Here is a 26,280-nt window from a genome sequence, read left to right as displayed (position 1 = left end):
TCACCCCCCACCCGGTAACGGTTGTTTCGTCGTTCCCATTAGGCGAAGTGATCCGGAACCAGGACGCCATGGGATGGATTGCGAAGTGGGCACTCGAGCTCATGGACCAGGGCATCACCTACGCCCCCCGCACCGCCATCAAGTCCCAGGTACTCACTGATTTCGTGGCAGAGTGGACGGAGATTCAAACGCCATCGGCGCCGGAGAAGCAGGAGTACTGGATGATGTACTTCGACGGGTCGCTGATGAGGGCCCGTGCTGGAGCGGGTCTCGTCTCTGTCTCTCCTCTAGGCGTGCGCATCAGGTACATGATCCGCCTCCATTTTCCTGCATCCAACAATGTCGCCGAGTATGAAGCCCTCCTCAACGGGCTTCGCATCACCATCGAGCTGGGCATCCGTCGGCTAGACATCCGGGGCGACTCCCAGCTAGTCGTCGAACAAGTCATGAAGGAGTGGAGCTGCCACGACCCCAAGATGGCAGCCTACTGCAACAAGGTTCGCAAGCTCGAAGACAAGTTCGACGGGCTGGAGCTTAACCACGTCGCAAGACGCTTCAACGAAGCCGCCGACGAGCTAGCGAAGGCAGCATCTGGCCGAATGCCTGTCCCTGACGGCGTCTTCGTTAGCGACCTGTTGAAGCCTTCGACCCGTTACCCGGAGCCGGCAAGGGTCGGCGAAACACCCCCAGCCCCGGGGTTGGGCCACGACCTAGGGGAGGTCGGCAGCACGCCACCTGTCCCAGGCCCAGGCGCCAGTCCCGAGGGGGTCGACACTACCTTGCCCAACTCGGCCCCGGGAGCCGATCCCTCCGGCCTCATGGTCATGGCAATCGCGGCAGACCCTACGGTGGGGGCCGACCCCCCGGCCGACTTGAGAGCCCCATACCTCGACTACCTCGTCTGTGACACGCTCCCGGCAGACAAGACGGAGGCCCGTAGGATCGCATGCCGCGCCAAATCCTTCGCTGCCATCGACCAGGAGCTCTACAAGATATCCAGCACTGATCCAGCACGCCGTGCCAAATCCTCCAGCACTGCATCCCGATCGAACAGGGAAAGGCACTGATCCAGGATATCCACGCCGGAGCTTGCGGTCACCACGCCGCGCCAAGGACCCTCGTTGGCAACGCCTTCCGGCAAGGTTTCTACTGGCCGACCACGGTCGCCGATGCTACTCAGGTAGTCCGCACCTGTGAGGGGTGCCAATTCTTTGCACACCAGACTCACCTGCCCACACAGGTGCTACAGACCATCCCCATCACGTGGTCGTTTGCGGTCTGGGGGCTGGATCTCGTCGGACCCTTCAAGAAAGCGCCCGGGGGCTTCACCCACCTACTTGTCGCCGTTGACAAGTTCTCCAAGTGGATCGAGGCAAGACCGGTGGTGCAAATCAGGTCCGAGCAGGCGGTACAGTTCTTCACCGACATCATCCACCACTTTGCGATCCCAAATTCCATCATCACCGACAACGGCACGCAGTTCACCGGGAAGAAATTCCTCCAGTTCTGCGACGACCACCACATCCGAGTGGACTGGTCGGCCGTGGCACACCCCCGCATGAACGGGCAAGTCGAGCGAGCCAACGGCATGATACTCCAGGGTCTCAAGCCACGGATCTTCAACCGCCTCAAAAAGTTCGGCGGACGGTGGGTTGCCGAGCTCCCCGCAGTCCTTTGGAGCCTGAGGACGACCCCCAGCCAGGCGACGGGCTTCACCCCGTTCTTCATGATTTACGGGTCCGAGGCCATCCTGCCCATCGATCTAGAATACGGATCACCGAGGGTCAAGGCATACGACAAACAAGGGAACCAGGCATCACTCGAGGACGCGCAAGATCAACTCGATGAGGCACGAGACGTAGCCCTGCTGCACTCGGCTAAATACCAGCAGGCCCTACGGCATTACCACAGCCGTAAGGTGCAAGGCCGAGCCTTCAACGTCGGTGACTTGGTGCTCCGCCTCGTCCAGGACAACAGGGGTCAGCACAAGTTAACTCCCCCGTGGGAAGGCCCTTTCATCATCGCACAAGTACTGCGGCCAGGCACCTACAAGCTGGCAACTCCCGACGGGCAGATCTTCAGCAACGCCTGGAACATAGAATAGCTAAGGCGCTTTTACCCCTAGCTCTTATTTCCAAGTTCTGCACAGACTTGTCTGCTATTTCGATAGTTTTCTTTTTGCAGAAAAAAGAAATTCCAAGCCGTCTCTGTTCAGGCTTTTCCCCTTCAAGCTCAGGGGTATCCGACCCTGGCCTCGCTCCAGGGCCGCATACCCCTCGGGGGCTATCAAGGGCTCCGGCCCAAGCCACTTGGCACCATCTAAAAGAAACATTTTTTCTTTCAAACCGAGCCCCCCTTTCTAAACTTTTGGACGCAAAAAGGAAAGAATGCGCGAACGGTGCTCAGGCAAGATTGACCGGACTGCGAAAAAACCTACACCCCAGCAGCTACGGTGCCTTCGCCCATCAAAGCTTACTGACACACCCAACGATGCACTCCAAACTTTCAAGTCCAAAGGAACAAAAAAGGGGATCGGAAACTTTCGCACGGCCAAGTTATAAAAAAAAGTCACGTATGGCCATCATGAAACAAGTTCGAACCTGACATATTTACAATTTGGGCGCAAGCCCGGTACAGCTAACTTGACGGGGGATCTTCAGGAGGGACGGCCTCATCCTCCAGGAGCTTCGCGAGGGCTTTCGCCGGGGTGAACACTGCCGCATCAATCTCGTCCAGCTCGGCCTCGGAGTAACCGGCGGTGTACCCTCCGCTCATCCCGGCAAAGTTGATGCCGGAATAATGGGAGCCGAAGACCCCGAAGGCTCGCCGCACGCCGGTGTGAAGTGCATCCACGGAGATCTCGCGGCTCCGGCGGCGTACCCCGAGGACACGAGCTGGCAAAGAACTCGACCCCTCCTCCGGAACCACGCCGAAGCCGTCGCAGACGACGCGGACCGCATCCCGCAGGGCGCCGTGTTCACTACGCTCCGCGTCGAGCAGGTCCCTCAGCTTGGCGAGTTCGCCTGCAGGAACCATCCAGAAAACCCCACCAAGTCAGGAACCACCGCAACATCATGGGAACGCAGAAACGGAAAGGAGTCTCACCGTCGGACCAGGCCTTCAGCTCGTGCTCCCGGTCAGCTCCTTAAGACACGGCGGTCTGAAGTCCCTGCACTTGCAACCGGAGGTGACCGACCTCCGCACCAAGGTCAGCCGCCACCTTCTCGGCCTCCTCCTTCTTGACCTTCTCGGCGTCCCGGTCCTGCCAAGCCTTGTGCCGCTCGCGCCGGATGCGCTCGACGGTCTTCTGGAGGGCTTCATGCTCCCCGCTCAGCCATGTGAGCTCCTCAGCGTCGTGGCGGGCCCTCTCGGCGGTAGCCTGGAACTCCTCGCGGTCAAGACGGGCCTTGTCGATGACAGCTTGGAGCTTAGCCTCCGACCGCCGCGCCTCCTCCTACGCCGCCTCCTCACGCCTTTGCAGGTCGGCGATGACCCCTTGGGCGGCCGCAACCTGCATGGACAGCTCCCTGGTGCGCTCCCTCTCCACGTTGAAGCGCTCCCAGAGCCCCCGCTCCAGTCGGAGGAAATCAGATTTCCCCCGACTGCACTCTTGGAGAGCCTGCAAAGCAACGTGCCATCAGATACAAGGCAATGGGAAATGATGATCACCAACAGGAGGAGCAACGTACCTAGCTACCAGGGAGGACGGCGTTGTCCAAAGCCCTCATCGCTGAGAACAGAGCCGCGCGGGCGTGGGCGAGGCCACCGTGCACCGCCTAGCACTTGTGCCACTCCGCGGCGTCATCCAGAGTGAAGAGGTGCCTCGGCGGGTCCTCACGTGATGCCCAGCGAAGGACGGACCCTCTCCACGCCCTGGGAACGGTGGGAGCCGAGGCCGAGGTGGGAGCCGAGGCCGAGGTGGGAGCCGATCCTGACGCTGCCGTCGAAGTTGGCACCACCACACTGGAAGCCGCCGGGTTTACCGACAGCCCCGGCGCCTGCACACCTATCGCCGCCGAGGCCGCCGCGGGGTCGCCCAATGGCAGCGCCGCCTCCGACGCAAGCGGCAAGATAGGTATCCCCGCGGCTACCTCGCCCTCCGCCGCAACCGCCAAGGGAGGCTCCTCCGCTCCTGCCGGAGTCCCTCGAGCAGGCCCCTCCGCCTCCGCCACCGGAGCTACCTCCACTGGGATCCTCGGGGCGGAGGTCCCCGCCTCCGTTGCTGCTGCCTCCTCCGCCGCGGCCGTAGGGGCGGGCGCTCCTTCTTCTGTCGCCGCCGCTGCCGGTCCCACCACGGCTGCGGGGGCATCTGTCCCACTTCCCGTCACCGTCGTCTCCTCCGCCTCGTCGGCATCAAGGTCAATCACCTCCCCGGCCTGAGGACCCGGGGGAACGATGCCCTACGCTGTAGGGACGACCGGAGGAGCCGAAGGCGGAACGGGATCTGCTTCCCCTCCCGCGACCGACGCCGCCGTCGCTCCGCCAGCCGCCGTCACGGGGGCCGCCTCTACGGAGGGGTCTGCAACATCACCAAGGACCCCACCGCTCGCCGCGGGTGGGACCATGGTCCGCTCCCCGAAGAAGGACGACACCCGCAACGCCTTCTTGGGTGCCAGCTGCAGGACGAGACCACGGGGGGCGGCGCTGCACATCAACGAGCAAACGTCAGCGGGAACGAACGCGAGAAGGGGAGAGGAATGAGACGCACAAGGAAGGCCAACTTACGCTCCCGAAGAACAAGGATGGCGCGCGCGCTTCGCCTTGGGGCCCGACGCCGACCCCGGGGCATCCGGCAGCGGCCGCTTGTCGCCGCTTCGCTGCCCTCCAGTCTCGGGCGCGACGGCGGAGGCGGTCTCCGCGGACCTCCGGGGAGCGCCCCGGGCGGACTCCTGGGGGGCGCCCCACGCTGGCTCCTGAGCAGCGGCGGGGGTAGGCTCCGAAGGCCCCCGGGGGGCGCTCCGCGCTGGCTCCAGGGAGGAGCCCCGTGTCGACCCCTGGGGGGCACCCCTCGCCGACCCCTGGGGAGCTTCCCGCGCCGGCTCCTGGGAGGCGCCCCGCGCCGACCCCTAGGGGGCGTCCCGCCTCAACTCCTTGGTGGCGCTCCGTGCCGACCCCTGGGGCGCAGCCCTAGGGCCTTGCGGAACCAAGGCCCGGGCGGACGCCCCCTCCGCCTCATCCCCCGCGGCCGTCTGCGAACGCACCTCCCGGATTACAAGTGCACCCGATCGGAGGGAGGAAATCAGCTCTTCCCCCTCTTCATCATCTTCCTCATCTTAATCCTCTTCATCATCATCGTCGTCATCGTCGTCGTCTGACACGACCTGCCCCCTCCGCCGCTGTTGGAGCTCCTTGGCGGCCTTCTTCTTCTTTTTCGCCGTCTCCTTGTCCTTACGGCGCTTCTGCGCCTCGGCGAGGAGACGGTTTCGCGTCCGCCGATCAGCGTCCTCCGGCACCGGTGGGAGCGAGTCCACGACCCGGGTCAGCGCGCCCTACGAACGCAAAACGGCCCCATGTCAGAATGACAATTACAAGACATGAAGAAAGGAGGTCGGCGCCCCAACCCCTTACCAGGTCTATGAAGCCCGCGTCCGAGCGCATCGGCGGGTGCCCGGGCACCGGGTACTCGGCGTCCTTGTCCTCCAGCACCTCCCGAATCCATTGCCGGATCTTGGAGGCGGCGAGCGCACCCGCCGCCAAGGTGGTGCCCTCGGTCGGCGCGTCCGGAGTCATGGCGGCAAGCGAGCGGACTCGGAGCATCAGCGGCGCCACTCGGCGGGCATGGTACGCCCCGATGACCCCAGCGCTGCTAAGCCCGCTCCTCTTCAGCTGCTCGATGGCCTGCAGCAGGTCGAAGATCTGCTTCTTCTCCTTCTCCACCGGCCCGTATGCCCACACCTCCGGCGCCACGTCGATTGTACGGCTAGTGAACTCCGGCAGGGGGGAGTCCGAGTAGTTCTTCACATAGAACCACTGGTTGTGCCACCCCTTGTGAGACGCCGAGGTCTTCATCGCCATATACTCCTTGGAGCGAGTATGACGGAGGTGGATCCCGGCGCACCCAATCGGCACCGGAGGCGACCGCTGCTGGCTCCCCCTCTTCTCCGTCTTCTGGTACAGACTCACTATGAAGAAATACTTCCACAGCGAGAAGTTGTGCTTGATGCCCAGGAACCCCTCGCACAGTGCGACGAACGCCGCAATGTGCTGGATCCCGTTGGGATTGAGGTGCTGGAGCTCGAGCCCGTAGTAGTGGAGGAGCCCCCGGAAGAAGCGGCTCAGTGGAGTAGCGAACCCCCGCTCATGGAAGTGAGCGAAGGAGATGACGTAGCCGGGGGGAGGCGACGGCACCTGCTCCAACCCCGGCAGCTCCCACTTGCCCGCCTCCGTCCTCTCGCAGAGGAGGCCTTTCCGCACCAGGCCCTCGGCGCGCGAGGAGTTGAAATGGGAGATCCCCCAAGAACCCATCGCCGGAGCTGGAGGAAATTTGACGGGGGTGGGAAGAAAGTGCGCAGCTTGGAGCGGAGGAAGGCGAAGCGGACGCAGGTGAGCTAAGTGCGAGTCTGGAGGGCGAAAGGGCTTGAATGCAGAAGGCGGGCGGAACCAGCAAGGTGGGCTTCCGTTTTTATAGGAAAGGCGCAGGGAAGCTGAATCGACGCCCCTGCCGCCATAAATGCGGCGCCATGTACGCCCCTACCACGCCCACTTCCTTTTCGAAAACCGCGTGCACGATCGGCCATGAAAACATCCTATCCTCCTTGATTTGCGGGACGACGCTCCCCATAACTCCGTCTCCCGGAAGGCACGCCCACAACGTCCCCCATGTTCGGCCCAAACACAACGACCGCTCCGTTCCGACCCAAGGCCCACCGAAAGGTAAGAAAGGGATACGGGGCTGAAAACGCCCCTACGGCCCATTACGATCCATAGGTTCGAAGGCTGGCCCGCCACGGGTTCGACAGCCGCCTCAGGACATCCCCCGAGCGAGGGGTGAGAAGGGACGGGTCCGCAAGCGGCCAACACCCAGGCGAGCGAAAGCCAGGGGCGTCCCGACCTCACGTTCGAGTTCTAACCGGCATGAAGTTCATGGTTTTTCCACAAGGAAAGGCGACGAGCCCCCGGATCCGGCCGAACGGACCCGGGAACTATATGAACTGGCCGGTTGGAGATTGGAGTACGCCACCAGCTTGGCCCGAGCCGGACCCCCCCGAACGGGGACCGGGACTCCACTCGAACCTGCCCGTTCGCAGCTCAACGAGCACCACGGTTCATCCAACGAGGATAGCATGGCACGGCTCAACCCCTCCGTCCTAGCGAACGGACGCTTGAGGGATGACGATCAAAAGTCGGCCTAGCCTCCCGATCGGTCTCCTGCAACGCGCGGGGGCTCGGGGGCTAGCGTCGCAACCAACGACCACGCGTGTGGTCGCGATTCGCAGGCTCCCCGGCCAAGCTAGGCTAACAACGTGCCCTACCCCCAAGCAAACCGACGCCCCCGTCGCCATAAAATGCGGCACCAGCTTGCAGGACGACCAGAAGGTCTCCAGCGAAACAGCGAAAGAAGCCTCCGGAGGAGAACTCTTGCTCCACCACAGGCTCGGGGGCTACTGTTGGGGGGAAATATTAACGATCTCCTAAATACCGCTTAAAGGAACAAACATGAAGGCCCAGGCCCATCCAGGATAACGAAATCGCCGTCAAGCCCAACATGAGTAAGACTCCGCCTCGCCCGACCGCGGTCTCGGGGTCGGGAGCATCCGACCTCCCGCCGCGAGGCTCCGCCTCGTCCGACCGCGACCCTGGGGTCGGGGGCGCCCGACCCCTCGCCACAAGGTTCCGCCTCGCCCGACCCCGAGCACAGGGGTCGGACTCACTGGGGCCCCCAGGACGGATATCCCCCTCGGGCGCGGACCTGGTGATCAAGGTAATGATCCCGTGGGTCCCCCTTGTCGACCTCGTCATAAATGCGCTGCAGGCCTGGCAGGAAGAAGGATGACCGCGTTCCTCACACAACCCGCTGCAAGTACCCATGCACGACCACACTGTACAAGCTACAGTGCTGGCGGCTTCCTTCCATTCGCCGCAGGGTACTCATGGCCTGCGTCGACCGGAGCAGAGGGAAGACTCGCCCGTCCTCGGGCCCCGTGCACCCTCGGGCCCCGCGCGCCCGGCAGCGGGGATGTGACACCCTCTCTCCACAAGCCATCATCAGGATGGCGGCATCAGCCGTCCCTCCCAACGAACACTGGAGTGACGACGAAAATGCCTTCATCATAACACGGCGCCTACGGACACTGAAGAAGCTATCTGTAGGGCGCGTCGACAGATGGCGCACGGCCGCCCCCCTCCTCCAGCATACGCGCCGGCGCACATCAGGGGCCAGCAAGGGCGCCGGGCGCCTAGGAACTTGGTTTCTCCCTTCTTGTCGTATTTTTACCGTACTACGTTTAAACTCTTACTGCCCTCATCACCCGGTCTCAGCTGTAACCCCGGAAGCCCCCTTGCGATATAAAAGGGGGCATCGGGGGCCAGAGACGGGGATCGGCTCCTTCTCCCTCAAGCCGACAGCACATTGCTACTCCCCCCGGGAGCACAAGCACAAAGGAGACTTGGGACCAGTCCCTCTCTCGTCGATCTGTAACCCCTACTACAGAACCCCGCGTGGGCAATACGAGCATCCTCGATACTGGACGTAGGACTTCCCTTGCCCGAACCAGTCTAAACCCGTGTCTCCCACACCACCATCTGAGACCTTACGCACATAAAAGAAATTTACTAGTCTAAGTCTTGATCCGTCAATCTTGACAACGACACCGCCGGCATGATCTCGAAGCGAAGCTAGATCGGATTGGCGAGGAAGTCCTTTATGCTCACAGGGAGAACTAGAGGCAATCATAGAGATGATGATATTCCATTTGTATCCATGATTTATATTGTGTTCCTTGAATATCCATTAAAGGCTACTTGAATTGATTTGCAATTATGTGAATTGTATGTGAAACTCTTTACTTGTATGGTTATTCTAAAGTTGTCCCTAGTCGGAGTACATGTGAGCACACACATGAATATTAGACTAGCACATGTATTAGTTGATGACTATGTTTCACGAGTCATGGACATGGAGATGTTGAACTAATAATTTGGGCACATGTGGAGACATGTGCTAGGACAGACCCAACACGAGAAGTAGTTCTCTCTTTACACAACATATATGCTTTGTCCTTAGACCTGAGATTGTCGCATGTACTCAAGATGTGGGTCGACTTACTTAGGGGCTATCAAACACTACGCCGTAACAGGGTAGTTATAAAGGTAGCTTTCGGGTTTGTCAAGAAGCATGCTATGAGACATGGTCAATCAAGATGGGATTTGCCCCTCTCTGATTGAGATTGATATCTCTGGGCCCCTCGAGTGATCGGATCCGAAAATGCATGGCCATGCTACGTACGGTTAAGAGTTAACCTACAAAGGGATTCCGAATTATAGGATCGAGAAAGAGCGGTCAGCTTGAAGCTAGACCAAATATCGTGAGGCAAAGGGAATAGCATGTATATAATATTGTGATGGTTTGTCTGATATGATCTTCGTGTGCGTATAGGAGTTGACACGTCTTGCTAGAGGTCGCTACCGACTATTGGGCCGAATAGGAGTACTCGGGCCATGTCTATACGTATCCGAACCCATAGGGTCACACACTTAAGGGGCTGGAAGCCCAATTCGGATGTGATCCGAGTTGTATTAGGTTTAGAAGTACTAATGGGCCTCGGACCCAGAGGCCCATTAGGAACCTCTATAAATAGAGGGGTGGGGGCACCCTAGGGTTTACACCTTTTTGGCGAAACACATCTATTGCGCCTCCCACACCCTCGCCTGTTGTAACTCGCGGACCTAGCAGTCCGGCTTGCGACGCTTCCTCCCTGCACGTGTGGATACCTTGGAGGTGTTGCACCTGCAGCACTTGGACGAGCCAATGACGAGCTACGACGAGCCGCCGACGAGCCACGATGAGCCACCGACAAGCCATGATGAGCCGACGACGAGCCGCGGCATGAGGGCGATCTTGCTGCATGTGGACGAGCTGCTGGACGTCGACGTGATCGACTACGTACAACTACGCTGATCGACTTCGCTGCATCGACACGAATCTACATCTTCCGCATCAGTGCGTCGAGTGGTAATCCTATAATCCTTATACGACAGTTTTCCTGGTTTACGCGGTAGAAAATTTTGATTTGCGCTAGTGTAGCCTACCTCGTATCCCAACACGTCGGGACGGGACGCCATCGAGCTCGCTAAGGATCTCGCAACCCCCTACCTAGCGCGCCAACTATCGGATTTAGTAGCCCGGCAGTCCACCGGGGAATTACCCAAGTGGTTGATTTGTAGGTGAGAGCGATTGTGAAATCAAGAACTCGAAGGTAATCACGAGAACACAAAGGAGACATGAGGGTTTTAGATAGGTTCGAGCCTCTGAAGAGTAGTACCCTACATCTTGTATGTTGGATTGTATTGCTTAGGATTGACCTAATTGCTAGGGTTCGGTTATTGGATACCCTCGGAGGGTGCCCTTAGCCACCTTATATAGGCTGACGACCAAGAGTTACAAGTCGGTTTGAATCTAATCTACTTGGTAGTTACATGGAAAATAATCTTGAGTCGGACTACAATACGTGTTCCGCAACATCCGAGTAGTTCTAGACTGTCTTGTGCTACAAGTATCTTCATGTCCTCGACCCGCATGCCCTGGTCGGGCGGGCCCACCTGTCAGATCCGACCAGTATCAAGTCGGTGGGGACCCGTAGGGTACGGGTACCCATATCCCTCGACGGTAAAGGACAAACAGCCACTCGCAAGTCACAACCCCGTAGGTTGTTGCTGGGTCCCACTGATCTCCCCCCGCCCGTACCAGTGTACTCTCCTCCTTCCGGCTACCGTTTCTCCCCCATCTTTGACCGTGCTCGCTGGAAAAGACGAAGACGAAGCCTTTGCCCTCAAGAAATATACGTGGGGTGGGTGAGCCCAGCAATCACAAACCAAGACAGTGCACGGTATCCTGACCAAACTGCTAAACCACCATACGAGCAGGACACCAGCGCAACAACATCCCGTGTCGTGACCACGGCGGCCGAATCTATGATCTATCCCGGAAACGGCAACCCCAACCACGTGTGCAGAATGTCGGCCATAGGAGAGGATTAAACTTGCGGTAATGCATTTTGGTCTTTTCCTGTCAAATTTAACGGTGTCAGTCGGTGAATTTCACGGTAGTGTCATAGAAGGTATGAAATTTGGAGGTGGTGTCAAATAAGGAATATTAAAGTTTTAAATGTTATATAGAGAATTGGTCTATCTTCTAGTGTCACATAGGGAATTTTCTCTATATATTTGATGATGCTCAAACATTGCAGCGCCTGGGCGTGCTTCCAAGACCATGTGTTAGACTGTTGTAAGAGTTACTGCCGAGACAAGTTCAGTACACGTGCAGCAACTGTGGCCCAAACTCCCGGTTAGTTAATGTTTCACGGCTAACAGCACTTCTGTTTAGTTGCTCAGGGCAAAGTATATTGGTATCGTTTAATAGATGGTCTCATACACTGACACATAATTTTAAGACGATTTAATGGGCAACCCGTACAATAGGTTATCTTATAAGTTGTCTGATAAAGCTATAAATTTCTTAATCTGTGCATATGAAAAAAGAAATATTATAAGTTGCATGGCAAAAATAACTCTTACCATAATTGTTGAGTTGTCTTGTAGTCCTACAATTTAGTTTATGAGACGGTTGTTTCGCGAAACAACGATATCTTTCTCTCTCCTTAGGCTCGCTCCTTCACGTCATCAAAACTAACGTACTTGCTCTCAGCAAGCCAGCCAGCCACATTCATTTGACATCACCACAACACCCTCGCCATCAGTGGGTAAATAATATTAAATAAATGCAAGGGCGTTGTGGTGACGTCCAGTGTTCTCAATAATAGGCAGCACATGTCTATCTTATGAGTCACCAAAGATGTTATAAGTACTCTGAGGCTGCTTGCCACTGCCAGCCAAGCCTAACTTGCGGCGCCACAAAACTTGCGGACAGTGCTTGGTTCATGACGAGACTGCGGCGATGGCAGCTCCTCTATTGTTTCTAGCAAAAAACTGTAGCGCCCAAATCTGGCGTGGCTAGTAGTGGCGCCCAAACTCTGTTCCCAGTGCCAATGGGGGCCTTATTACTCTTCATGGATGAGACAGAACGTGCATATTCAACATGGGAGGCATCAGGAATGAACTGAGAGCAAAGCTACGGCAAAAGGAGCGAACTAATGGGGTGTTTGGCAGCACTCCACCTTTCAGAAATCAGCTCTACTCCACCAGCTCCACACTTTTGCAGCTCCACTCCACCAACTCCAGAAAAATATGGAGTTGTTGAACGTGTTTGGCATATTGTTGTGCTCCAGCTCCAGGAATATGAGTTTTTGGTGGGAATGTTCTATTTTGCCCTTGGTGGTTGCATCGGTTGAGTTTTTAGCATTGTTTACATTTTTTTCCCGCTGCTATAGTAACCACGCTGCTACAGTAACCGGGCGTGCTACAGTAACCGGGCCATCAGTACCGTTCGTGGTGTTTTTGAGTTTTTTTTTTCGCTGCTACAATAAAATAGCGTACAATACTTTCTTCATTTTTTTTCCCATGGCAAAAAATATTGAACCAAATAACGTTGTACCGAATGAAAGGTCGCAACAAATACGGTACAAAATCAATCTTTCCAATACAAACTAGTTCCAAGCAAGAGAGAGTGCGGTGGCTAGCTCATCACGAAAGACATCCATAGTTGGCGCGTTGAGTGCGGAAGTTGACCAATCTGACGCCGCTTGCGAAACTGCATATTTGTTATATCTTTCCGGTATTGTAGGAACAAAATTAGGATCACGATCAAATCGAGCAAAGTCTTCATCTTGACCTCCATGCTCACGAATGAAATTGTGAAGGACCATGGTAGCCACAACAATCATCTTTTGATTGTACATGGGATATGGTGGCATCTTCCAAAGAATTTGCCACTTCATTTTTAATAGTCCAAAAGATCGCTCAATCACATTGCGGATAGATGAGTGAATCCGATTGAACCTTTCCATAGGCGTCTTAGGTTCAATACCTCTATGCCATTCCGGTAAATGATACCTTTCACCCTTGTAAGGAGCGAGGTAGCCAGGACGATTAGGATATCCCGCATCCACAACGTAGTATTTGCCTATATTCACAAAAAAATAATATGAGTTATGGATTAATGCTACATGTTAATCACATTCGTATATCAAATTGAACATATGTTACCTTGTGGAGGATGTGGAAAAAATTCTTCATCCACTCTGAGTGCATTGTACAACACACTTGTATCATGCATAGCTCCAGGTTGTCCCGTGGAAACATAAGTGAAACGCATGTCAAAGTCGCATACCGCTAGTACATTTTGAGTGGCTATCCCGGTCTTTCCAATATATCTCACTTGCTCATCAGGGGAAAGAGCAACACGGATATGAGTGCCATCAAGTGCACCAATGCAATCTTTGAAATGTGGATATGCACGTTTGTCATCTCTTATCCTCTTATGGACTGTGGGGAAGTTGGGATTCTTTGGTCGAATGAAATATTTCGCCATAGCCATCAAAGCATTTAGCACCTCATCAAATTTCCTACTAATAGTTTCGCCAGAATGCTTAAATCTATTTTGAGCTCTCCTATTAGACTCGTTTCCAGCACATGTGTATAGGAACATAGCAAGCATCTCTTTTGTGCTAATGTGCATAGAAGGTCGCAGCCCATACCTTCCCACCAACACACCATGAAGATCCAAGAAGATTTCATTGTTCACACGTAGTTGTCTATGACATTCTCCAGGACTTTTCATTGTCTCTAGCAGCCATCCTGTTCCACTTACACCAGATGTCCTTGGTGGGTTTTTAACAAGGTAAAGGTCAGAATATATTTGTGCAATTTCTGCAGCACCCAACATAAGATTCCAAAAGACCTCGCTTTCATCATTGGAGTCATCACTATCGCTCTCACTTTCCTACTAATAAGAGATCATATGACATATAAAATAAAATAAGTACTTGGCATTAAAATAACACTCAAGGTCGAATGGCAATACTTCAGTCCAACAAGTAATTAAAAATTGAAATAACACTGCAGTTTCAATAACAATAGTTCATACGAACAAAAAAGAATTATTAAAATGACACAATTCCTCAATTGCCATACTTGGCATTATACTTTCTGCGAAGCCAATTAAATCTAATCTCGTTTGTTGGCAGGGTCATGAACATTTCCCTTTGGTCCTTCTTCACAAACAACTCTGTGGCGATATAATGCTCATCTGTATCATACCCTGCCCCACATTCCAACACAAGGTCCATGACTTGTTGCACATGTACTTCACCCAATTTTTTAGATGTAAAAGAGGAAGCGGACTCAACAATCTTAGTTACTTGTTCCTGAATAACTTTTGTTGTTCCAGTTCTTTGTTTCTTTGCTGGTGAAATTCTTTTGTTTGCTAACAAAATAGTAGGAGAAGGAGTAACCTCTTGGACCTCATCTGTTTCATCCCAAGCAACTCCGTCATCGTCACAATCATCAGGGACATCATGAACCTCATTCACATGTCCGTTGTCAACATCCTCTTGTGTTGGTGGTATGATGGGATTAGAGCTCATAGGATTCCAATGATCGCTTTCATCATTAGTTATGTTAGCAAACATCACTGTCAAGTCCTCCTCATTTTGCAACGTTTTTTTTCGAAACTTGCCGCAACCTGGAATCTCCTACAAGGACATCATCGTTATTTACAAAAAGAAATGACATGAACCTATTGCTTAATAGAAATAAAATAGTTTCAGAACTCACCGCCCTTGCCTTCTTCCACCACTCATCAGTCACACCTCTTGCGATGTCCCATCCCGCACCCGTTTGCTTCCTCATTAATTTCTTCCAAGTCGTTAAATCGGTCTTCAACTTATCCCACTTGTTCTTCATTTGACGCTTGGTCAAACGAATTGCAGTGAGGTTGAAAAATTCATTGCTGACCTCATCATAGCCTACTGAGTTCAAATGAGTGTTCGATCTATTTCCTTTCTTAACTTGTTTGGCAAACAACGAACATATGATCGTCGTGTTTGCATCAGTCCATTCAATTGAATCACCCTGAATAACATATGACAGTCCATTGAAGTGCAAGCATTCAAAGTAATATGACAATCCATTCAGATACTTGTAGCTTTGGCGGGCCTTGTGACCTGTGCGGCATGTTTAACCTTTCATGTGTCTAAGGGCCATATATTTTCAGCTACTAAGGGATAATAAGCATGCATCTTTCCCATGAAAAATAGAACGAGAGGTTCTGAACAAATTTTTCATAGATGACAAAATTTCAGAGCTTCAAAAACATTCTGATTCTTCGTCATGGCACTACAGCAAGCCAGCTAGTATCTATACGACGTGTAAAATCTTCCTAGACAATCTCAAAGCCACTGATAAATTTATATACATCTAATTGAGAACACTCCATTACCGTGTCAGGAGCATTTCTCTTTGATGCGCGCCGGCCAGACCGGCGGTGGCCGCCGCGCCAGACCGGCGGGGGCCGCCCGCGAGGCACCGCCCAGCCCGGCGGGGGCCGCCCGCGAGGCGCCGCCCAGGCCGGCGGGTGCCGCCCGCGGCGCGCCGCCCAGGTCGGCGGGTGCCCCCCGCGGCGCGGCGGCCAGGCCGGCGGGGGCCGCCCCTTCCATCTCCGCAGCGCCCAGGCCGACGGGGGGCTCCCTCGGCGCGGCACCCAGGCCGGCGGGCGTCTCCCTCGCCGCGCCGCCCAGTCCGGCGCCTCCGTCCCCGTCCATCTCGCCGGCGGCGGTCGGCTGAGGCTATGGCTCGAGCGCAGGAGATGAGTAGTGAGATGAGTAGCGGATGGGTCTGCTCTTCTAATTTCTTTTGACCGGAATCGAAGGAGTACTGTGTAACGGATGGCATGGTGGGTAAATAACTACAAACTCCACGACGAGGTCTGTATTCAAGGTTTTTGGAGCACCCCTTGAGGTACTCCACCAAAAACGTGGATCTACCCCCTGCTCCACGTTTTTTCTGAAGCCGAATTTGCTGAAGCCGAACGCGTTTGGATGCGATTTTTTTGAAGTTGGTGGAGTGGAGTGATTTTTGGTGAAGTGAAGTGCTCCCAAACATGCCCTAAGTTTCAAAATTGCGCGTTGGAGGGAAACGTACGGCCCATGGATTACCACGAAGCATGTTCTCCGCGTGTACCTTCAGCCATATACTGTGCTGCCTTAGCCTTCCTTGTAGAAGAGGCATCGCCCGGATTGCCAATACCCGAGGTGGTTGATGATGATTCTAAGAGAATTGCCCACCAGTGCGGGAGAATCCGGAGCCGGTTTACTTTCTGAAATCTTCTGGAAGTGCTGAGAAAACTAATTTTATTTTAAATTTTGCTAGGAAGATTTCACTCGGTAAAGAAAAACATGCATTCTCAGTATTCAATTTAACCTATTCAACAAGTTCCCATTCAAAAAACATGGACTAATTATGCGTGTACCGCCAACTAGCCACGCATGCTACCAATGTTGTCCAGGGGGTTGAATTTTTGTTCAGGACCGGAAATATACAAAATGTATGGTTGTTGATCAAAGAACAAACATCGTTGACTTCCTATCAACTATTTCAAACCATTCCTCACCTAAGTCAGCATTGTGATAAGACATTTCACTGCAATAAATGTTGATTTCGCTAGACCTAGCCACTTCAATGAACATGCTCTAGCAGTTCTTTCACCATACTATCTGCGATGAACTTGTCTTAGCAACATGTACACATCAAGGACACCAGGCCATGCCTCATAATTTCTGTTCTTAATTATACATGATTCACCAAACACATCATCTATTAAGAAGGAACCATGAACAAAGGTATTGCATAGAGCTGGCAGCAAATTTTAGCAATTTTCTAATAGTGACTACGAAATTCCCAATCAAATTTTGAATGTTCTGGTTGTGCACAAGCAAAATGATATGCATGAGCCAGACAATACTGTATTATTAAAAAAACATGAAAACAAAAGGTTGCCAAGCATTGCACTAACTCATAAATTACAAAAGAAAAATGGCGTGCATGAAATTGCAGGAACAACTATATACATTCAAGCCCCTATATCAATAGTAAAGTGCATAGGAAGTCATATTATTGACATCGGACGAAGTTTAAATCTCTAACTTAAATCTTAACTGATGTCATCAGAATTTTTCGAAAATTGGTATCACTAAATAACAGTGGTTACCTTGCTGGCTTGATCACCAGACAAATAGACTTGCAGGGTTTTTCTTCGTACTGCAGATATACCTATTTTGTGTAGCAGACTCAAACAGCAATTTGGGATACTCCACATATGTCAGAACAAATTAACTCATTATCCATTACTGGAAACAAGCCACTGAACCAGAGTCCCAGAGCTATACAGATATCGAAATACTCCACTATGAAGTTAAAAATTATCTGAAACGAGTTAGCACAAGTGCTGGATGCAGCTGAAAATGGAGTTCAAATGATGAACCATACAAGAACATTCAATAAAAGTTACAGGTGCATCAGATAAATCCTAGTCGAGACTTGGAAAATCATCAGTAAAAGTTCCAAACAAGCGGGTGCATTACAAAGGACCATCACTGAATACCTACACAAAATCAGAATAAAGAATAGCTTCATGACATAAGTTGGAGACATTTGATTCCGCTGCAAGCACAGCTCCAATAACAATTTCAAACAAGAACAATTTCATTGCATGTTAACTCAGACTCAGCAGATGAGAGATCATGGCAGCCTAACAAATAGATAAGCGAGCAACTACCACGGATCAAAAGCTTGAGAATTGAGGTGGCTCAGCATAAAACAGCTTTCTCAATCATGACTTATCTGAAGCAGAACTGGCATGTAAAGCTGAAAGATGTATCATCATAGCCAACCAGGAAATGACTGAACTGAATCATTGGGGCACCTACCTTAAGGCCTTTTTGTTTTAGCTTGCAATTGCTACGTTGAGCTTGCACAATCTGAAGCTCAAACAAACCCAGATTGCAGTGCCAAAATAAAACATAGCCCACAAAAGGTAGAACCCTAGCAAAGTGGGTCACACTGGCTTTTAAAAAATCTACAAGCTGCTTTTTCAAAATCTGCATCTGAATAAACAGGTCCTAACTCAGAGGTCTTCAAAGAGCAAAATAAAAGCACATTTTTTTCTTATTTCACAAATGGTACCAGGAAATCGCATGACACATACACATAATCAAGACATGCATGTGGACATAATCTCTATTTCCTTGTTAAAAAGAAACTATAGATGGAATGAACATGAGAAGCACAACCAAACTCCTCATGAACTAAAGAAACATCAAATGTGCAGCAATAAGGACCAGAAGATTTTGAGCTCTAAAAGGTCATGTTAAAGGAAAAAAGGGTAGCATCATTAAACATGTTTCCATCAGCACATGTGATAAACAAATAGCATCAAGTGCACTAAGGGTATGGAAGACAGAGTCATGACTTGTGCCCATCAGAACCCCCAAAAGAACCATTTAAACAGTCTGGCAACAAAACATCAAACATACCAGAAGCAAAGCCTTTAACGGAAATATAATTGAGATCACAGCATAGCCATCGTAACATGGTGCAAACACGAGAGAACTTCTTTGATACTGAATAAAAGGTGATCCATAGCGCTCAATTGTCTCAAGACATAACAGGTACTCAATACAAAATGAAATCAGAATCCAAGCTTGGTGCGGCGCCAGTGCCTGCGCTTTGCATTGTACCTGAAAAACAGATAAAACGTTCAACACCAGAAGAATCATAACCCAAAGATGCAGGTCCATGCAAACTTAAATTTCATAGAAAGCCCAAAAACTTTAGTTATGTGAGGTCTGCTATAGATAAATTTTAAAACCATTCCGAACAGACAAAAATTTAGGCTTTCATCTGTTAATGAAGCTCCTAGCTTTCAACTAGTCTACTGCGATTCATTTCCCCAAAAGCCACATGGGACATAGTCAACTGCGATTCAATCTCCCAAAAGCCACATAGCATAGGACACTGTAAAATATTTTCTTTTTAAAAAGAGTGAGCCGGACACAACTAGAAATATGACATGGCCAACGTCATTTCACCATTATATCCCAATAGTGACAAGGAGAGCCTCCATTTTAAAAGCGTCGGCAACGAATTGAACCAGATCGAAAGAACCCGATCTGGTAGGCGACATTGAGATCATCTTACCGGATGGTGTTGTCGGTTCGCATGCGGATCCAGTAGGGGATGGGACGGTTCTGGCGCATCTTCTTGGCCAGCTTCTTCTTGATCTGGAAGGTCTTGTGGGACGGCTGCATCAAACCGCACAAGAACGAACATTTAGAAGCGCAAAATGGAGAACCAGATATTCCTTTCGATTGGAAAGAGACGAATGTAAGCGTTGAAAGGCCTACGGATTTACCATTTTCGAGAAGCGGCAGTCGAGAACAAAGAGCGGCGGCGGCGGGTGAGGCGGCGAAAACCCTAGAAGCGGACGCAGCAAAGGACTCACTGCCAGTTTATATATGAGAGGGTAATACTGTCATCAGAGTTGGGCCTAGCTGTGCGGCTCAGTACGAGATGATTGGGCCGGCAGAGAGATGGGTTTGTGTGGGCTGGGTCTGCCTTTTTATTTTATTTTGTCTATAAAAGTGACTTTTCATTCACAATATTACTTGCTCTAGAAAAATCACAGCCTCTATTAAAAATCAAATTATTTATACCCAATCCTTCACATTCAATATATTTTTCAGAGTTTCGCATAAACGCACGCATTCTCAACGCATCCTTTGCTGATCTGCACAGACCACAGAAAAACGAACAGCGATGTTCAGCCTGCGCGGGTCTTCAGATTCGTTGGGGCATTTACTCAAACACAGAGTGTGCACCAGCATCACACGGTTCACACCCGTAGTTAATCTGCAAAAGAATATATACACAACATGCAAGAATCGTGAGATTACAAGCCAGCGATGGATGAGCAAAGAGAGGGCAGCTAGCAGCTCACCGTACCTGGACGACCTGGAGCCACGGGATGGATGGCGACATGGCGTGCCAAGGGCGAATGGAGCAGCGGAGCTGGTCGGATGGCCATGGATGAGGACGAGTCGATTCGAAGCTGGGGATGTGGCCGGGATTGCATCGTCTCCGGCGTCGCACGTCTGGCAGCGAGGAAGCCGGCGATTGGGTTCGGGCCTTCGGGGTTGGTGATGGTCAACAGGGAAGCTGAGCAATTTGGGGGGTCGCAGATGGCGGGCGAGAGGATTTGGCATCCGCTTCTGGCTGCCCTGTCGCTTGGGTTGAGAGCCGCCGAGCCGAGCCGCGCACGCTCAATCCGCTGCGGAGCCGTTTGGGATTAGCGGGGGCTCCGGATTGAACGAACCGGATGGAGAATTGGGTCTGGCCACAGATTAGTTATTTTATGACCAGCTTTAGATAAACACCTATATACATACATACACGTAACTCTATCCCTGAGGATCAAAGAGAGACTGAGCCAGTGGATCTTAAGATTGACAAAGTCACCGTTAGCATCTCGTATCACCTACCACTGAAGGAAGATGCTGATTTTTAAATGCATTTATAGGGGAAGTCTTTTTATTATTTAAAAAGGTCTTTGTTCATGTTAGTAAAACATATATCATTTAATATGGACATGCTAGGTCATTTACAGATTTTTTCCCAACCTTAGTCATGGTGTGTTTTATTTATGAAATTTGGAATAGATCTAAATGAACCCTAACCTAATGTGCATCAGCACCATGGTTCTAAATAGTGAATTATAGTTTTTAGAGGCCTTACACTACAATATTACTAATGGTTCCACTATATTTTCCGGGTATGCAGGGCGATGCTGCTTCTTTTCCTTTGTACCCCAGGCCTAGAAAATTTAGACATGAAACAACCCCAGTAGCACAAAGTTCTAATTGTAATCCTCATTTGAAGTATTTTAGATATGAAGGCATATGCTCATAGAGCTATGAATATGCATTCTGAGTATGTGTTCGTTAACATTTACTTATGTCAATGTTTTTTTGCATAATTAATTGAAATTTTTCATCATTTTTACTAAACCACTCACTATAGCTTTTTATAGCCTCTGAAGGAGGCCACCGATAAATGACTTGGCGCACTAATTTAAACACTGCTTGCATCCGAGTAATGACACCACATTGTTCTTTACTTGCGAGGACTGCGTTCTTATGCCTATCCTGTCACTAAAATATTATGTGCAATTTTTGTATGTTGCTATTTTAAGGGTTCAAAAACTTTGTGATCACCTTCTTTTTTTTATGTGCCCACACCTCCTATTCCTAGATGCTTCAACAGTTATATTTAAAAAAAAAGATGATTTTCAACAGTCAAAATATGTGGCCTTATACCTCGTGTCAAACGTATGCACATCTACTCAGGAAACTTCGTCCCCGCAACTCCGTAATAGCTTTAGGGGGTGTTTGGATCCGATACGAGACGCTAAATTTTAGCAGGGTCACATCGGATGTTTGGATGCTAATTAGAAGAACTAAACATGAGCTAATTATAAAATTAATTGCACAGATGGAGTCTAATTCGTGAGACGAATCTATTAAGGCTAATTAATCCATCATTAGCAAATGGTTACTGTAGCACCACATTGTCAAATCATGGACTAATTAGACTAATAGATTCATCTTGCGAATTAGACTCCATTTCGGCAATTAATTTTGTAATTAGACTATGTTTAATACTTCTAATTAGTATCAAATATTCGATGTGATAGGTGTTAAAGTTTAGCGTGGTGTTTCCAAATGAGCTCTTTTACGGTGGACAATACTACCGGTTGGTAGTATAGAGTATATGTCCTTTTTTAGTATGGATAAAATTGTAATTAGCACGATATATATTATTTGGGGAATATGTTTTTCCGCCGGTCAATTTCCCCGGACGCCAGTCACCTGAGATCCATTTCCCACGCGCCGCCGGTCTCCCGTCGCGGGCACGCCGCTCCGGCCCCGCCCGCACGCCGCGCCGCCCGCCGTCACGCCGCCCCGCTCCCTCCCGCACGCAGCGCCGCCACCTCCCGCACGTCGCCCCGCCTGTCGCGCCGCCACTTCCTCGCGCCGCCACGCCCGTCGCCGCTCGGCCACCGCCACCTCCCGCACGTCGCCCCGCCCCGCGCCGTCACCGCTCGGCCACCGCCACCGCCGCCTCGCCGGCACCGCCCGCACGCTGCCACGCCCTTCTCCCCACACGCCGCCACTCCCCCACGTCACATCTCCAGTAACAATTCCAGGAGATCTTATTTTGTAAGAAAGCGACCTTTCCAAGAATTTGGGTATGTAATAACATGTTTCTTGCAGTATTCAATTATGCAACTATGAAATTCTTTGTTATATTTATTTACAAATAAGTGTGAAATAGCTTATTTCTTTTTCCCTTATTAGGAATTTACAAGTTTCAGCTATTTACTGGCCTACTCTAGAAAACTGAATTTCATTGAACTTGTACTTATTTAAGGGAGAGAAATAGCAACAAAGCTTTAACTTACATAAATCCTAGCACTGCAAACTTTTATTAGAAGAGATGTAGCAAATGGAACCACAACTGGACTAAAGCTCCCAGCCCCAATGAGGTTATCAGATGAAAAACCATTAGTTGCGTGGGCCAATTCAGCATAAGACACCCTCATGTGTTGTTCACCAATGACTGAGCTCTGTTGGATTTGCTTTTATTTTTTTATTCTTTATGTATAATGAAGACAGTGCAAATTCTAAAATGCAACAAAAACACAACCACTGCATATGGATATGGCAACTGTTATGGCAAGTTTTTGCAATGGCTTATTCCTGGAGTGGTTAGAGCAGGGTGGCAAATTTAGTTGAGGGTTACCACCACAAAGGCCATCATTTCCAGCAATGGTTAGGTCAGAAGGTGTATTGCTTAGCTAATTGCTGCTGATTATTTTAATATTAACTTGCAATTGCAGATGTGGTAAGCTTTGTCAGTTCCGTCCTATGTTGATACGAAGGTATTCTTTGAAATGGTTGTAATACCTGTAATTTTTTTTTGTTGCAGGTTACCGTAATGGAGGCAGGAGGGTACGTTAGCCTCGAGGAAACTAAAGAATATAAGTGTATTGTAGATCAGACTTTCACGAGGGAGGAAGATTTCTATGAGTTTTACAATGATTATGCATACCATAAAGGGTTCAGTATCAGAAAGGGCAGAGTTAGGTACAAGACAGGCACCCAAGAGGTGATATGGAGAAGACTCATGTGCTCGTGTGAAGGATATAGATCTGTTAAGTACTTTGAAAGGATGGATCAAAAAAGACAGCCACGTGCCCTCACTCGTTGTGGATGCACAGCTAGGCTTGATGTGGAGTGGAGTGAAAGTATTGGCATCTGGTATGTGAAGGACTTTGTGGATGTCCATACACATGCCCTTGCAAAACCAGAGCATGTTTTTGTTTTGCGGTCTCATCGGGGGCTTAATGATCCTCAGAAAGCAGAGGCAGTAGAGCTGGGACTAGGTGGGCTGCGTCCATTTCAGATCATGGACGTAATGGAGGCCAGCCACGGTGGTCCAGGGGAGACTGGATTTCTTTCGCAGGACTTGTACAATTTCTTTTCAAGGTACAAGAAGGGAAAGGTTGAAGGAAGCGATGTAGAATTTGTGTTGAATCATGTGCGTCAGATGCAAGAGAAAGATCCGGAGTTCTTTTTCACATTTAGTGTGGATGCACAAGGCAGGTTGAAGAACCTATTTTGGTCGGATGCACAGTCGCAGATAGACTATGGTGTTTTCGGAGACATCGTTGTATTCGACAGCACTTACCGAGTGAACCGGTACAATCTTCCGTTTGTCCCTTTTATAGGAGTTAACCATCATCAAAGCACAGTTGTCTTTGGCTGCGGTATTTTATCGGATGAAACTATCTTGTCATATGTGTGGCTCCCCGAGGCTTTACTAGAGGCGATGCACCAGAAGCATCCAAAATCCTTAATCACTGATGGGGACGCAGCGATGATGAGAGCTATTGAGATTGTCATTCCTGATGTAGATCACAGATTGTGCAGTTGGCACATAGAGCAGAACATGCTAAAACGGTTTCGTGGTTCGAAGCTCAAGGATTTCAGGAAGTTCATATACCATGCAATGGAGGAGGGTGAATTTGATAGGCTTTGGAGAGAGTTTAGAGGTACCCATAATATTAAAGAAGATAACCTATGGGTAAATAGGATGTACGAACTTAGAAGGAAGTGGGCTGCCACGTTCACAAGAGGGAGATATTTCTTGGGCATGCAAAGCAATCAGAGGAGCGAGAGTCTGAACTCAAGGCTTCACAACCATTTAGACCGAAAGATGTCCTTGGTTGATTTAATGGAGCATTACGAGTTTTGCCTATCATGCATTCGTCGGAATGAGATTGAGCTTGATGCGAAGGCTCTATGTTCTATCCCATTCACTAAGATTTCTGCTGATGTTCTTGAGAAAAGTGCTGCGCAGATCTTCACACCAACTATTTTCCAGAAAGTGAGCTTCCAGATAAGAAAATCAAGTAATTGGTCGGTGACAGAGGTGACATTGCAGAATGGGTGTTTAAGGTATGAGGTTTCATTGCAAGGCAACAACAAGCGTTGGTTTCATGTGACTTGTACCTTTGGGTCATCGTTGGTTGATGCTAGATGCCATTGCCGGAAGCTGGAGCGGGAAGGAATTCCATGTGCGTATACTTTCTGTGTCATGAAGTATTCTCGTATAGAGAGCATCCCTTCTTGTTGTGTTTTCGTGAGGTGGACTATGAATGCGAAGAGTGCTTTCCCAACGGAGATGCGTACCAACACGCATGTTTGGACTGAACAAATGGATCGTTACCATTCCCTTCGCTCAAAGGGCAATCGTGCTTTATTCAAAGTTTCTAGGAGCCAAGGTGAGACGGAGAGGGTAATGAAGTTACTTGATGATATTTTGAAAGAAGACACGCAGGAGCAAGGGATGGAAGAGGAAACGACATTTGGGCCTTTGCCGGCTCATTTCTCAGCAGCCAACCAGCCAGGTGGCACCAAAGTACTTGATCCGGTGAAGATTGTTTCGAAAGGTGCTCCGCGATCCAACAAGAGGTGGAAGGCAAGCCATGAATTCTGGGGAACTGTTTGAAAGGTTAGATAGTTAAATTTTTTATTTATGCCATCAGGCACGCAGGTGTTTGGGAAGAAGTCCTCTTACTTTTTGTGTTGTTCGCCTAAAATCTTGGACAATCTTGTTTTTCTTTATTTCACTCAAACAAATATTTTCCTTTTTAGTTTACTGACAGCTCCAAGCAAGTGATGATTGGGTATGCTTTCTTTCAATGCTATTTCAGGTGGAATCGTCCACAGAGCTATTCAAGCAGAGGATAAGAAACATGGGGATTTCATGAGGCTTGAAAGATTTCACTTTATATAGGTATTAACCTTTGGCCCAGTGCCTTTTACTATTTTTAAGGTTTGGGGCAGTATGACCATAATTGTGTTACTGTCAATTGGTCCCAAGGTTCATTTGAGGCCATTAGTGTTGTCCTTTTTCTTCTTGAAAGTATTTCCTTTGATTGGATAGTAACAAGTATTTATAAGGTACCAAGTACTTGTTTACTGGTCTGAACTTTAAGTTCGATGTTGTCTAACCTGTTAATTCCAAGGACCAAAGAAAAGTTCATCAAGTGTTAGACTGTTAGCATATTGAAGGCTCATGCTCCCACTAATTGTCCTTTTATGTTCAGCAACATTCTATTCCTAACATAAAAAAATTTATGTTTGCAGTGACGCTTGGAGATATCTTATCCAAACATATTTCAAAGCCCAGGGTATACATTGGATGCATGAAGTCTGGCCCTGTCATATCTGACAAGTAAAAGAAAATAGTCTCATTAGTTTGTTACCTTGTCTACATGCTTGATACGCTAGTCGTTACATGAGATTGCTGCTGTCCAGGGATGTCAGGTACTACGAACCTGAGCACTGGAAATTTGGTGAAGTGGGTAACAAATATTTTTGACATGCCACTGGTCAATTGTATGCTATTTCAAAAGACTTGGCAACCTACATATCAATAAACAAGTGAGATACTAACCTAGTTTTCCAGAAAGATAGCACCACTTTATCCTGTTTCATGCCAGTTTGTACCAACCTCGTCTCTGCTAATTCAATAATGGCAGGCATG

The 26,280-nt window shown here is 50.1% G+C and overlaps 2 protein-coding genes, 2 long non-coding RNA genes and 1 other non-coding gene across 5 annotated transcripts; 1 reads left to right on the top strand and 4 right to left on the bottom strand.

Annotated features, from left to right (window-relative positions):
* Positions 1-12,761: 12,761 nt before the first annotated feature.
* Positions 12,762-15,770, bottom strand: LOC117861571 (uncharacterized). The gene is made up of 5 exons (XM_034745141.2): positions 15,594-15,770; positions 14,890-15,186; positions 14,568-14,807; positions 13,321-14,056; positions 12,762-13,237 (listed from the first exon to the last, which is right to left on the bottom strand). Exons 1-5 carry the CDS (start codon positions 15,768-15,770, stop codon positions 12,762-12,764), a joined length of 1,926 nt encoding a protein of 641 aa, XP_034601032.2.
* A 2,141-nt stretch (positions 15,771-17,911) lies between these two features.
* LOC117862293 (small nucleolar RNA Z223) lies at positions 17,912-18,003 on the bottom strand. Its single transcript, XR_004641948.1, has one exon. It is a non-coding gene; the product is annotated as a small nucleolar RNA Z223 (small nucleolar RNA).
* Positions 18,004-18,701: 698 nt separating this feature from the next.
* LOC140223118 (large ribosomal subunit protein eL39x) lies at positions 18,702-19,669 on the bottom strand. Its single transcript, XM_072294604.1, has 3 exons — positions 19,523-19,669; positions 19,309-19,412; positions 18,702-18,848 (listed from the first exon to the last, which is right to left on the bottom strand). Exons 1-3 carry the CDS (start codon positions 19,523-19,525, stop codon positions 18,800-18,802), a joined length of 156 nt encoding a protein of 51 aa, XP_072150705.1. The 5' UTR covers positions 19,526-19,669; the 3' UTR covers positions 18,702-18,799.
* Positions 19,670-19,799: 130 nt separating this feature from the next.
* LOC117859538 (uncharacterized) lies at positions 19,800-20,536 on the bottom strand. Its single transcript, XR_011898562.1, has 2 exons — positions 20,108-20,536; positions 19,800-20,019 (listed from the first exon to the last, which is right to left on the bottom strand). It is a non-coding gene; the product is annotated as an uncharacterized lncRNA (long non-coding RNA).
* Positions 20,537-25,430: 4,894 nt separating this feature from the next.
* Positions 25,431-26,280, top strand: LOC117862028 (uncharacterized). The gene is made up of 3 exons (XR_011898595.1): positions 25,431-25,527; positions 25,881-25,968; positions 26,052-26,280. It is a non-coding gene; the product is annotated as an uncharacterized lncRNA (long non-coding RNA).

The sequence above is a fragment of the Setaria viridis genome, chromosome 6, assembly GCF_005286985.2.
Source record: "Setaria viridis chromosome 6, Setaria_viridis_v4.0, whole genome shotgun sequence".
NCBI classification, from domain to species: Eukaryota; Viridiplantae; Streptophyta; class Magnoliopsida; order Poales; family Poaceae; genus Setaria; species Setaria viridis.
This window is presented reverse-complemented; position numbering and strand designations above follow the sequence as displayed.